Here is a 15,000-nt window from a genome sequence, read left to right as displayed (position 1 = left end):
AGGTGAGCTATCTGATCACAAGCGCGGCCCTGCGTCATGAATGGATGAAGGAATGAATGAAAACTTTATTTAACAGATTGCAGAACGGGTACAATAATACAGTACGGCTCAACACACACAATTGTTAAGGGGATGCAGACCAGAGAAAGACGTTCGTCTTGTTTATACATCCGGGTCCCCCCCCATTTTCAATTCATAGTGACATTTATGACACACACACAACATACATGACATTTTTACGGCATAGGGACATACATGACATACAGGTATATAGTAATTAGGGCTGTCCCCGACTAAGGATTTGGATGGTCGACTAGGATTGGCCAAAATTTGCCGTTAGTCGACTATTGGTCGACTTAAAAAAAAAAAAAAAAAAAAAAAAAGTATATTATTTTTTAAAGGAACTTTTTTTTTTTTTTTTTTATTATATCATTCCATTTGGGCTGTGGGGGTGCTTAATGTCTGATGGAGTCGACTGAAGGCTTCTTGTCCTCTGCAAAGTCATGCAATTGGTCCACTGATGGATACATCTTGATATGTGTCTAGTCTAGTGTGTTCATTAGATGGGCGAAATCCTCTTTCAGTGCCTCTGTGCCTGTTTTCGTAGGCAGTTAGCCTCTGGTATGCGTGCCATTAGCGTTAGTCACGCTTCTATGCCTCTTTTCTTTTGAAAAAAATTATAAAATAAATAAATACAATTTTTTTTTTTTTTTATTATATTCGACTAAGAGGTTGGCCAGTCGACTACGGCCCCTTTCGACCGATTAGTCGACTAATCGATTAATAGGGGTCAGCCCTAATAGTACTGTTACATTTGTGACATATATACGATATGCAAAATATACAGTACTGTTACCCATAGATCCTAACAGAGATCCTAACCAGAGATGCATCATGTCGTTATCGCCGCTTCTACAGGTGAGGTATGGCAACCGTCATGTCGTTATTAGCACACAGTGATCAGGTAAGAGGCCACTTTTTGCGGGAGGAATTCAGCGCGACGCCTCAGGGTGAGAGACGTGGAGTTTGTTTGTCACTGACTGGATATCAATTTTAAATGCGTTAAGAAGTTCAAGTCAAGTCAAAAAATCCCCGTTGGGAACTTTTTGTTTCCTGAGATGCTTAAACATTAGATTCGATTGAAATGTATTGTCATTATATACAGCAGTGCACAAGTACAGTACAACGAAAAGAGGGTTGACCTCCAAACAGAGTGCAGACGTAGCAGTAAAGTGCAACAGCAATATACAATGTACAGGTGATTAAACTGGGTACAACATAATACAAGTTAGTACTACTGAGTAATAGTGCTAATCAGATGTATGTACAGAGTTGTAGTATTAAAGGGGAACTATTTTACTATTTCTTTCACTATTTGGGCACTTTTACACAATTCCTGTGAGTCTATGGAACACCTCTGTAATATATATATTTTTTTATTCATTGTTTTGTATTTCTAATCAAGTCCTCAAAAACAGCATTTTTCTACCTCAAGATCTCGAGCTGTTTTGAGCCTGGGCTCCTAAACCACGGCACCGTGCCGGCCCCCCTGAACATTAACATGCAGCGGTGTCTTTATGACATCACATATAGGGCACATTTTCAGACGACTCAGTTCAGTGAGGGTGAATATTGTCAGAGGAGAATTGGAAGAATGCGCCAATATGAGAATTTTGAGACATAGATCATATTAATATAAGTTCACATAGCTAGGAAACAATGCTAAACACTAAAAAAGGCCATTTATAAGATAGTTCCCCTTTAATATGTACACAGTGATACAGGTGTAAGTACAGTATGGTAGTAGTCCTACTGGCCAGCAGCGTAACTAGTAAGAGTAGGATGTGTACAGATATAGATATAGTATTAATATGTACAGTGATACAGGTGTAAATACAGTATGGTAGTAGTAAGTCATGCTGGCCAGCAGCGTAACTAGTAAGAGTAGGATATGTACAGATATAGATATAGTATTAATATGTACAGTGATACAGGTGTAAAGACAGTATGGTAGTAGTAAGTCATACTGGCCAGCAGCGTAAAGTAAGAGTAGGATATGTACAGATATAGATATAGTATTAATATGTACAGTGATACAGGTGTAAATACAGTATGGTAGTAGTAAGTCATACTGGCCAGCAGCGTAACTAGTAAGAGTAGGATATGTACAGATATAGATATAGTATTAATATGTACAGTGATACAGGTGTAAAGACAGTATGGTAGTAGTCATACTGGCCAGCAGCGTAACTAGTAAGAGTAGGATATGTACAGATATAGATATAGTATTAATATGTACAGTGATACAGGTGTAAAGACAGTATGGTAGTAGTCCTACTGGCCAGCAGCGTAACTAGTAAGAGTAGGATATGTACAGATATAGATATAGTATTAATATGTACACAGTGATACAGGTGTAAAGACAGTATGGTAGTAGTAAGTCATACTGGCCAGCAGCGTAACTAGTAAGAGTATAGGATATGTACAGATATAGATATAGTATTAATATGTACAGTGATACAGGTGTAAGTACAGTATGGTAGTAGTCCTACTGGCCAGCAGCGTAACTAGTAAGAGTAGGATATGTACAGATATAGATATAGTATTAATATGTACAGTGATACAGGTCTAAAGACAGTATGGTCGTAGTCATACTGGCCAGCAGCGTAACTAGTAAGAGTATAGGATATGTACAGATATAGATATAGTATTAATATGTACAGCGATACAGGTGTAAAGACAGTATGGTAGTAGTAAGTCATACTGGCCAGCAGCGTAACTAGTAAGAGTATAGGATATGTACAGATATAGATATAGTATTAATATGTACAGTGATACAGGTGTAAAGACAGTATGGTAGTAGTCATACTGGCCAGCAGCGTAACTAGTAAGAGTATAGGATATGTACAGATATAGATATAGTATTAATATGTACAGTGATACAGGTGTAAGTACAGTATGGTAGTAGTCATACTGGCCAGCAGCGTAACTAGTAAGAGTAGGATATGTACAGATATAGATATAGTATTAATATGTACAGTGATACAGGTGTAAAGACAGTATGGTAGTAGTAAGTCATGCTGGCCAGCAGCGTAACTAGTAAGATAAGGATGTGTACAGATATAGATATATAGTAAAGGACTATGTGCAGGTAAGTAAGTGAAACTGTGGATAGATTTATATGCAGTGAGAATAAATACATACGGTGTATATATAGTACAGCATTATTGTACACGCTATCATACAGGGGTTATATGCAGGTGTATGAGTAAGTATATAGAGGGGTTATATGCAGGTATATTCAGACAATTATGCATATATATATTATGCAGTAAATATATGAATGTAAATATGCGCCGGTATATACAGCCCTGTTGTACACGTTATCATATCACAGAGTATATGGGTAGACTATTAGTATGAGGTGATTACTATGATTATTACAGTATATGGTGCGGTATGTGGGGGGGGGGGGCTGTCAACGTGACACAGAGTTCAGAGAGATGGTAGCTGAGGGGAAGAAGCTGTTCCTGGGTCTGCTGTCAACGTGACACAGGGTTCAGAGAGATGGTAGCTGAGGGGAAGAAGCTGTTCCTGGGTCTGGGGTCAACGTGACACAGGGTTCAGAGAGATGCCGGCTGAGGGGAAGAAGCTGTTCCTGGGTCTGCTGTCAACGTGACACAGGGTTCAGAGAGATGCCGGCTGAGGGGAAGAAGCTGTTCCTGGGTCTGCTTGACTTGGAGTCCTGTAGCGCCCGTAGAGCAAACAGTCGGAAACGTAGTAATAGTGCTTCCTGCTTCCTGCTTCCTGCTTCCTGCTTCCTGCTTACCGTGCCCATATGGGGCGACAGTGGCTCGGTAGGTAGAGCAGTCGGCTGGTTATCCGGAGGTTCCCGGTTAGATTCCCGCTCCTCCCTGGGCAGCGCGTCGAAGTGTCCTTGAGCAAGACACTTAACCCCCCTAACCGCTCCCGATGAGCAGGTTGCTGTCGGTGTGTGAATGTGATGTGAGGAACAAATTGTAAAGCACTTTGGATAAAAGCGCTATATAAATGCAGCCATTTACCATATGCAATATGACACCAATAATTCCAATATCTAAACACTGTACACCCTGTGCCATATCATTTAAAAACCCTTTATACTGTTTATCTGCTAACTTGTCTCTCTATACATTTGTCTTTTGTAGAACACACTTCTGCCATGATGGCTTTCCCTGCCTTTTCTTTTTTGCATAAAAGTAAATCCCTTTTACATAAAAAAAAAAGAAGAAATTTACCAATCAACAAAACACTGCATATCATTAGTGGAACCATTGCAGGGATGCCAAATGGCAGCATGTGGCCACAAAGACTGATGCATATATAGGTCATAGTTCTCACAGTCTCGTTGGATAGGTATTTCTGTCTCAATGACACTTGCTGTGAGTATTATAACCTATAACCTACCCCACCGTATGTATATCTCTCTCCCACCCACCCACCCCCTCTTAATGTACAGTCCCCTCCCCATCATATGTACTGTATACTCTGTCAGGATCTATGGGTAACAGTACTGTATATTTGAATACCGTTTATGTCACAAATGTATCAGTACTAAATACCTGTATGTCCTTATGCCATAAATGTCATGCATGTTGTGTATGTCATAAATGTCTATATGAATTGAAAATGGGGGACCCTGATGTAAACAAGACAAACGTCTTTCTCTCGTCTGCATCCCCTTAACAATTGTGTGTATTGAGCCGTACTGTATTGTACCCATTCTGCAATCTGTTAAATAAAGTTTTCATTCATCCATTCATACTATTTCCATATTTCCATACGTCTCTTTAGGGGTAACGTTCAGAATGTTTGGATTCTTAGCCCTATTTCCTGTTGACCATTTAACCTCTGACAGTATTACATCTTTAACATTCCTATATTAGCTTGAACTGGCTATATTTATAGACCTATGGCCGCCACGACACGTTATGTGTGTCCTTGTATAAATATGGGACAACAATAAATACAATAAATCTAAGTAAATAAACAAAACAAATGTCTATGAATCCATATAGTTTCTGTGTGGTTCGCCTAGTTTCAGAGAGATCGCCTAGTTTCAGAGAGATCTCCTAGTTTCAGAGAGATCTCCTAGTTTCAGAGAGATTGCCTAGTTTCAGAGAGATCGCCTAGTTTCAGAGAGATCTCCTATTACATTTTTTACATTTACATTTAGTCATTTAGCTGACGCTTTTATCCAAAGCGACTTACAAGTTCTGTGCGACAAGACAGCAAGAAGGGTATAACTCTATCAGCTGAGTAACAATGTTCATCAAAGTGTTGCGTGTTACAGTGTAGGTTAGTTTATTAGGACAAGTGCATGACATTAAGGTTAGTCGGGGTTAGATTTTTTTTTTTTTTTTTTTTTTTTTTTTATCATTTCAGATAATGGTTGAAGAAGTGAGTCTTTAGTCGACGGCGAAAGATTGGACGGGATTCGGCTGTCCTAACTGGGATGGGTAGTTCATTCCACCATTGTGGGGCAAGGACTGAGAATATAGAATATATAGAGAATATCTCTTTCCTATAGTTTCAGAGAGATCTCCTAGTTTCAGAGAGATCTCCTACTGTAGTTTCAGAGAGATCTCCTAGTTTCAGAGAGATCTCCTACTGTAGTTTCAGAGAGATCGCCTAGTTTCAGAGAGATCTCCTAGTTTCAGAGAGATCTCCTAGTTTCAGACAGATCTTCTAGTTTCAGAGAGAAATATCCTGTACAGATTTATGCATTAACATGTATGCTTGGCTGGTCGTTCACACTAATACAATTGGCAGTATTAGGGGGTGGGGAAGCTGGTGGGTGGGAATCTGGCGTTGTGGACAGCGACGCCTACAGGTCAGGTCTCAGCGCTTGCTCAGCGGGGGCAGGACTTGGTGGAGATAGCGTGCCCTCCCACGCGTTACACTTCACCAAATGAGAGTCCTCGCTGCCAAGTGAAAAGACGTCACTGGCAGTCGCCACACGCATCGGAGGAAGCGTGCGGTCGGCTTCGGGACGCCCTTGTACCGACTCGTAGGAGAACATGCACACAGCAGCCAGGTAGGGGAGGGGGCGGGAGAATTGGCACGGCGACTAAATTGGACGGGGAGAAAAACTGAAAATCGGAGAAAGAGAAATAAAAAAAAATAAAAAAACATTGTGCTCAACGGAAAAAAAATAAAACATTTGAAAAACTCAAAAGCAATATCTCTTTCCAGAAAACCATGACCCGGCTATACTCGGGGCCAATCCACAGACCCCTGCGGCTGTGAGTCGCGTGGGAGCTATTTCCCACCGAACTACACCCTCCTCCGCTCATTACCGCGGCCCTCCTCCGTCATCGCGGTTCTGTTGTCGTCGTCTCTCTCTCTCGCAGGCGGATGATGGAGGAGGCGTCCACCAGCGTGACCCGAGTGAGGTTCCGGTACCTGGTGTCCGTGTACGGGCTGCTCTGCGCCGAGCCGCCGGCCCTGGTGATGGAGTACATGGCCAACGGCTCCCTGGACCACCTGCTGGCCAGCCACACCTTCATGTGGGCCAAGAAGTTCCAGATGATCCACGAGGCCACCATGGGCATGAACTTCCTCCACAGCATGAAGCCGCCGGTCCTCCACCTCAACCTGAAGACCTCCAACCTGCTCCTGGACGCCCACCTCCACGTCAAGGTGGGTCTCTCTCTCTCCACCTATATAACCTGCATGGGGAATAATGGCAAATGGCTGCGTTTATATCTCTCTTTTATCCAAAAGCGCTTTACATTTTTTGTTCCTCACATTTTTCACCCGTTCACTGACACGCGTTCACACACCGACGGCGGAGGGCACCGTGCCAGCCTGCCAGGTGCCGACCTGCTCGCGTGAATATTAAAGGCAACCAACTTGTGTTCCGCCTTTCTCTGATTGGCCACGACCCCACGCCGCTAGCCCGCCCCCTTTTGCCGCGAGCGCAAGCGGCAGGAACCTTCAAGTTCCCTGGTGCAAAATAAATCTGGTAGTTGGTTTATGACGTTAATTAATAATAAACACTGTTAGGACTCTTAATAATAAACACTGTTAGGACTATCTGACTCTTAATAATAAACATGCAGTGGTTTGTCCCCGGCTTCCGTGCGCCGCCGCCGGCTTGACGCAGCAGCGGCCGTGCTCCGTTGTAGAAGCCCTTCAATGACAGAGCTCTCATATTTTGCGAATGCATAAACTATATCTTAAATTATGGCTATGTGTCTAATATGGCTGTCGCTTATCAATGACTTTGCGACAGCCATATTAGACACATAGCCATCATTTAAGATATAGTTTATGCATTCGCAAATATGAGAGCTCTGTCATTGAAGTGGGTGGTGGCAGCGTTACTAACAGCGTTCACCCTGATGTAAAGTAGCGATTTTTATTGTTTTGTCATGACAAACCAATTACATAATCCCAACATATGTGTAAAGAAACAACATATTCCAGTTAACGGTATATTTTTTTAATGATTCATTACGGTATAAATTAGGTTAACTGGAGCTGCTCTCCCTTTATGATGAATTGAAAATGGGGGACCCTGATGTAAACAAGACGAAAGTCTTTCTCTGGTCTGCATCCCCTTAACAATTGTATGTATTGAGCTGTACTGTACTGTACCCATTCTGCAATCTGTTAATAAACTTTTCAATCAATCAATCAATCTGCGTATTGCTGGCTCTCATATTTGCGAATACAATAGCGTTCACCCTGATGTAAACAATTCTACAACGGAAGACGGCTGCTGCAACTCTCTGCCGCGCGGTAGCGCGGCCAATCAGAGAAACGCTGAACGCAAGGCTGAACACAAGTTGGTTGCCTTTAATATTCACCTGCTCATCCTGGGGGCAGTTAGGGGGGTTAAGTGTCTTGCTCAAGGACACTTCGATCGACAGGCTGCCCGGGAGGAGCGGGAATCGAACCGGGGGAACCTCCGGATTATCAGACGGCTGCTCTACCTCCTGAGCCGCCATCATAGACTAATAATAATAATAATAATAATAATAATAATAATAATAATAATAATAATAATAATAATAATAATAATAATAATAATAATAATAATAATAATAATAATAATAATAATAATAATAATAATAATAATAATAATAATAATAATAATAATAATAATAATACACATTATTTGTATAGCACCTTTCATACAAGAATTGCAGCTCAAAGTGCTTCACAGCAGTAAAAAAAAAAAAAAAAAAAAAAAAAGACAGGCTTGAAATGAGAACAAAATTGGCATAAAATGAGCACAAAACTGATTTAATAAAAAAGCATCTAGCCCCACCCCCACTTTCAGTTTTGTTCACTCTGAGCAGCAGGTTCACCAGAACTGTTGTACGCAGGGCCGGCTCTGACCAATTGGCTGCCCTAGGCAGGATTTTATCTGTCGGCCCCCTTGCATCACAGTTTGTTCTGTTCCACACGGTAAAGGGAGCGAAGAAGACGAAGAAGTTGTTTGTTTGGAGAATTTCTCACTCGCCGTCCAAATGAATGAGCCATTGTAAAACACTCATTGTCCATGGGATTGTTATACATGTTGGAACTGTACTATAGATAAGACTTCAGTATTTCGAAATAACTAGTAGTATTAGTAAAAAAAATAAAAAATTATTAAAAAAAAATTAAAGATTTGTTGCCCCCTCTGGGTGGTGGCGCCCTTAGCATTTGCCTATACTGCCTATGCCTAGAACAGGCCCTGGTTGTACCGGGTGATTTAGCTGTTCCACTAATAAGGAAAAGTACAGTCAGCCCTCTCTCCGTGAGAGCTGCTAAGACCTGGAACTCCATTCCAAGTTACATCCGGCGCAATATAGAAACACACAGATCATTCAAACACACTTTCAAAACATGGTTAATAAGAAATAACTACACATGTGAACATAACAGCCCTGCATAACTCTAACCCTGTCTGCTTGCTTGCCTACATGTATGACCGTGTGTACCTAATATGTCCTATTATTGTTTGTACATTGTTTGTACATGTCTGCTGTACATATTTTACATGATGTGTTTTTAACCTGTTCTTAATGAACTGTTTGCCATATATAGTATGCTTTATCTTTTAGCTGCTTTTTAACACCCGGGCCAGGGACAACAGTTGAAAATTATCTTTGGCTATCACTGTCTCACACATTTACAGTAATGTTCATTAATGTGTGCTGTCCCTGTTCAAATAAAGTCTAAACTAAACTGGTGGCCGCTGGTATGAAGGACTGGCCGAGGCGGTTAGTCGAGTGTCGGGGGGGGGTATGAGTCTGTGACTGATTGATTGATTGATTGATTGATTGATTGATTGATTGAAAACTTTATTAACAGATTGCAGAATGGGTACAATACAGTACAGCTCAATACACACAATTGTTAAGGGGATGCGGACCAGAGAAAGACTTTCGTCTTGTTTACATCAGGGTCCCCCATTTTCAATTCATCAGGACATATATGACATACATGACATACAGATAGACAGTACTGCTACATCTATACATTTATGACATACCAGATTTGCAAACGTGCTTCTCATCTTGACTATAGCTCGTCGTAGACTCGTATACAATGTGTGCAGCAGGGCATGCTAACGTGCAGGCACTAATAGGCTCCCGATGTGTTCTCAAAGATTTCAGATTTCGGTGTAATAAAGTGGGAGGAGGGTTTGAAGAGGGAGAAGTTCGTGGAGCTGCTGACGGCGAGAGGGAACATAAATTACATTCCTCCAGAGACCTTCGCCCAGGGCGCCGAACCTCCCGGCAGCGCGTTCGATGTTTACAGGTGAGCATCATCCGCGGGCAGCCCTCTCTGTCCCCACGCCATTATCCACATGTCAATACCTCCGGATTCTGTCGCCACTTACTACTCCTTCGCTCTCCCCGTGAACCTTGTTCCATTATTAATGCTCTCCGCCGTCTCTTATACGTACGCTACACACTCTTTCTAATTTTCGTTTTCCTCGCCTGTCGCTCGTCATTAATTCCTCACGCCCGCATCCTGTTTATATTCAGGGCGATGCTTGTTTTTCTGCTGAACCTCGAAAGAGGGACTGATATCTTACTAGTCAATAGTAATTGCTGCCACGAGTTATAGTCTTTCCAAGTCATTGTTATTCCAACGGTACCTTTCATCTGTAGCAGTAGTAGAGAGTGGGTTGTGTACGCAGAGAGAGAACACGGAGGATTAAAGTACTTCTGTCTGCTCCCGTTTCATGTAGCTTTGCCATCGTCGTGTGGGAGATCCTGGCACAGCAGAAACCATACGCAGGTAGGAATCTACTGTATTCGTAACACTTACATACATAACACTGGCTGGGGCGACAGTGGCTCAGGAGGTAGAGCGGGCGTCTGGTAATCGGAAAGGTTCCCAGGTTCGGTTTCCGCTCCTCCCGGGCAGCGTGTCGAAGTGTCCTTGAGCAAGGCCCTTAACCCCTAAGTGCTCCCGATTTGCAGGTTGATCCGCCGTCGGTGTGTGAATGTGTGTGTGAATGGGTAGAATGCGAGGAACAAATTGTAAAGCGCTTTGGATAAACGCTGTTATATAAACGCTCCATTTACCATTTTCTTCACCTTCATCACCAAACCGCTGTTATAATGTTGTCGTGACTCTACCAGAAGTGAGCGAACCTTCATGACAATATGGTGAAACACTTTAGGGCTAGATCCACAAAGAATGGATTGCACAGAGCAAGTTGCACCCTTACTTAAAATGCATTATGAATTGGAAATGGGGGACCCTGATGTAAACAAGATGAAAGTCTCTCTCTGGTCTGCATCCCCTTATTAACAATTGTGTGTATTGAGCCGTACTGTATTGTACCCATTCTGCAATCTGTTAATAAGATTTTGATTCAATCAATCAATCTGCACCCACCCACCCACCCAACTACCGACCGACCGACCGACCGACCGACCGACCGACCGACCGACCGACCGACCGACCGACCGACCGACCGACCGACCGACCGACCGACCGACCGACCGACCTACCTACCTACCTACCTATCCACCCACCCACCCACCCACCCACCCACCCACCCACCCACCCACCCACCCACCTACCCAAAACTACCCACCCACCCAACTACCGACCGACCGACCGACCGACCGACCGACCGACCGACCGACCGACCGACCGACCGACCGACCGACCGACCGACCGACCGACCGACCGACCGACCGACCTACCTACCTACCTACCTACCTACCTACCTACCTACCTACCTACCTACCTACCTACCTACCTACCTACCTACCTACCTACCTACCTACCTACCTACCTACCTACCTACCTACCTACCTACCTACCTACCTACCTACCTACCTACCTACCTACCTACCTACCTACCTACCTACCATCCTACCTACCGACCGACCGACCGACCGATCGACCGACCGACCTACCTACCTACCTACCTACCCACCCACCCACCCACCCACCCACCCAACTACCGACCGACCGACCGACCGACCGACCGACCGACCGACCGACCGACCGACCGACCGACCTACCTACCTACCTACCTACCTACCTACCTACCTACCTACCTACCTACCTACCTACCTACCTACCATCCTACCTATCTACCTACCTACCTACCTACCATCCTACCTACCTACCTACCTACCTACCTACCTACCTACCTACCTACCTACCTACCTATCTACCTACCTACCTACCTACCTACCTACCTACCTACCTACCTACCTACCTACCTACCCACCTACCTACCTACCTACCTACCTACCTACCTACCTACCTACCTACCTACCTACCTACCTACCTACCTACCCACCCACCCACCTACCTAACTACCTAACTACCTAACTACCTACCTACCCACCTACCTACCTACCTACGATCTGAATCTGAATCTCTTACGGCTACCTCGTTCAATGCTCTTTAGCAGGCAGTCGAACTAGGAACCAGTTACCATGGCAGCGTGATGACGGACACCAGTGGGGACCTGTTAGCGGCATAAGGCCTTGATTAAGTTACCCTACGGGGGCCACGTGGAACCTAATTAACGTCGCCGCGTGTCTGCCGTGTGTCTGGTGGTCCGAGGTGACGCTCTCTGCTTCTTCTGTTCTTCTCCCTGCGACCCGCGGGCCTGACGCCTGCCGCGGTCCCGTTGACCCAGGGAGCTGCATGACCACGGTGCTGGTCCAGGTGTCCGGAGGGAGGAGGCCCAACGTGGAGCTGATCCCGGATCAGAGGCCCCAGGAGTGCGAGCAGATGGTCGGCCTCATGCAGCAGTGTTGGGACCAGCAGCCCCAGAGCAGGCCCCAGTTCTCAGGTACTGCTTTTAGAAAACAACAGACCTGGGACCAGCAGCCCCAGGTCTCAGGTACTGCTTTTAGAAAACAACAGACCTGGGATCAGCAGCCCCAGAGCAGGCCCCAGTTCTCAGGTACTGCTTTTAGAAAACAACAGACCTGGGATCAGCAGCCCCAGGTCTCAGGTACTGCTTTTAGAAAACAACAGACCTGGGATCAGCAGCCCCAGTTCTCAGGTACTGCCTTTAGAAAACAACAGACCTGGGATCAGCAGCCCCAGTTCTCAGGTACTGCTTTTAGAAAACAACAGACCTGGGATCAGCAGCCCCAGAGCAGGCCCCAGTTCTCAGGTACTGCTTTTAGAAAACAACAGACCTGGGATCAGCAGCCCCAGGTCTCAGGTACTGCTTTTAGAAAACAACAGACCTGGGATCAGCAGCCCCAGGTCTCAGGTACTGCTTTTAGAAAACAACAGACCTGGGATCAGCAGCCCCAGGTCTCAGGTACTGCTTTTATTTCTTTATTTCTTTATTTCAGATCCCCATTAGTCACTGCCTCAGCAGCGACTATTCATCCTGGGGTCTGGATCCAAACATATAAAATTAAACAAGAATAATCAATAAAACAACATAAAAACAAAACAAATATCAATAAAACACCAATAAAATATACAAACAATTATAGAACATTAAACCAATCAAAATCAGACATACAAACAAATATGTATGCCAAATCTTCTAATATAGAACAATAACAAATATCAATAAAATAACAAATATCAATAAAACAACAAACAAAGACATCTAACCCTAACCCTAACCCTAACCTAACCCTAACCCTAACCCTAACCCTAACCCTAACCCTAACCCTAAACTAAAACGTGCTCAAAAACAGCACAACATTCCATACACTCATACTCTAATACTCCTCATAACCACTAGACAAAGACATTCCAAAACAACACATAACCCAACACAAGAACCCATTCATTAGACACAGATCAGACCCAACCAAAATCAATCTCTTTCTGCATTACAGCCACTCGTAGTCTCCTCTTGAATCCCACCTTACTGGTAATTGAAACCAAATATTGTGGAAGTCTATTCGAGTAGGACATTGCCCTGTACATTACAGTTTTCTTTAAGGCTTCAGTTCTGGGTCTCGGCAGGGCGAACCGACCCCTCAATGCTTGTCTATAGTGCCATAGCCATGACCATCACTAATAAGCACCAGCTGCAAAAAGAGGCAGACACAGGTTTATGTAAAGTATAAATATTTCTCATAAACAAAATAAGACTACACACTATAGTCTCTCATTGACTCTCATCCATGACAGTTCCTTGTGCATTTTCTCAACACTGTTTCTAATTGAGCTATGCAATGCAAGTCTTGCAGCTCTATTTTGAGTAAGCTGTATTTTATTTAAGTCTTGTTTGGGATGCATTTGACCAGATTGCTGGACAGTAGTCCAGATGTGACAAAACTAGTGATTGTATCATACAATGACTTGCTTGGTAGCTGTGTCTGTTAAAAAATAGGCATTCCGTCTAATAATTGAAATACTTCTGCTCATTTTCGTTACAATATTGTTAATGTGAGTTGACCAAGAGAGTGTTTCATCTATTATAACTCCAAGCAATCTGGCCTCCTTAACTTGCTCAATATCTGCACCCTGCAAAGAAATATTTAATCTGTGATTCTCTCTCTGAGCATGCTTTGAACAAATAATTAGACATTTTGTTTTGGATGCATTTAGTTTCAGCTTATTTACCGTGACCCATTCAGAAATCTGCATTAACTCACTTTGAAGAAGACTGCTGAGGTCTTTGGCATTGCTTGCCGAAGCATATATTGTAGTGCCATCTGCATAAATGGAACTGCTTGCATTTCTTAAACTTTTTTTTAGAAAACAACAGACCTGGGATCAGCAGCCCCAGTTCTCAGGTACTGCTTTTAGAAAACAACAGACCTGGGATCAGCAGCCCCAGGTCTCAGGTACTGCTTTTAGAAAACAACAGACCTGGGATCAGCAGCCCCAGTTCTCAGGTACTGCTTTTAGAAAACAGCTCCAAACGTATACCCTTTTAAACAGGCTTTTAAGTGAATTATTATCTTTATTTTATTGTCTTTATTTTATTTATTTCTATAATTTTTTATTTTAATATTTTATTATCGTTTTTATCATCTTTTTATTTGTTATTTTTGAATGTATTCTTTTTTTCTTATTGTTTACTGTCTAATTTGGCTATTATTAAAATATATCTTTTTTATTATTATCCTTTTGTTTCGTTTTTTTTGTGTAAAGCACTTTGAGCTGCAATCTGTATGAATGGTGCTATATAAATAAAAGTATTATTATTATTATTAATATTAGTCCTCTCAGAGATAGTCTACAGTAGCTTAGTAATATCTTGCGGTTCCACCCAGCGCGACCTGAGTCCCGGCACACTGACAAGTTACAACTTGACATTCATTTAAAAACATTTTATTTAACCTTTATTTAAATTACAGTATTAAGGAAAGATGAGGATTTCAAATGCAGGCTAAGAAAATAACTGCACGCATTAATTTAGTCAGACAGTCATTGGGAGTAAATGAGTTTGAACATGGCCACCTGTGTGTTGTGATCGGGGACTCCTTGTGTTGTGTTGATTACAGATCAATGGAATGATAAGGTAACAGTCCCGCTAAGACAAGGTGTTGTGTT

The 15,000-nt window shown here is 43.0% G+C and overlaps 1 protein-coding gene across 2 annotated transcripts in view; it reads left to right on the top strand.

The window, feature by feature from the left end:
* ankk1 (ankyrin repeat and kinase domain containing 1) overlaps positions 1 to 15,000 on the top strand; it is a 26,789-nt gene that overhangs the window by 1,620 nt on the left and 10,169 nt on the right. For both annotated transcript variants that reach the window (XM_084323315.1, XM_084323314.1), the window contains exons 2-6: positions 1 to 2; positions 6,393 to 6,681; positions 9,647 to 9,798; positions 10,235 to 10,284; positions 12,158 to 12,313. The exon at positions 1 to 2 is cut by the window's left edge. In XM_084323315.1, coding sequence (XP_084179441.1) covers positions 1 to 2; positions 6,393 to 6,681; positions 9,647 to 9,798; positions 10,235 to 10,284; positions 12,158 to 12,313 — 649 coding nt within the window. The remainder of the gene's footprint in view (positions 3 to 6,392; positions 6,682 to 9,646; positions 9,799 to 10,234; positions 10,285 to 12,157; positions 12,314 to 15,000) is intronic.

This window comes from Notolepis coatsorum (genome assembly GCF_963971535.1).
Source record: "Notolepis coatsorum genome assembly, chromosome: 1".
Lineage (NCBI taxonomy): Eukaryota > Metazoa > Chordata > Actinopteri > Aulopiformes > Paralepididae > Notolepis > Notolepis coatsorum.
This window is presented reverse-complemented; position numbering and strand designations above follow the sequence as displayed.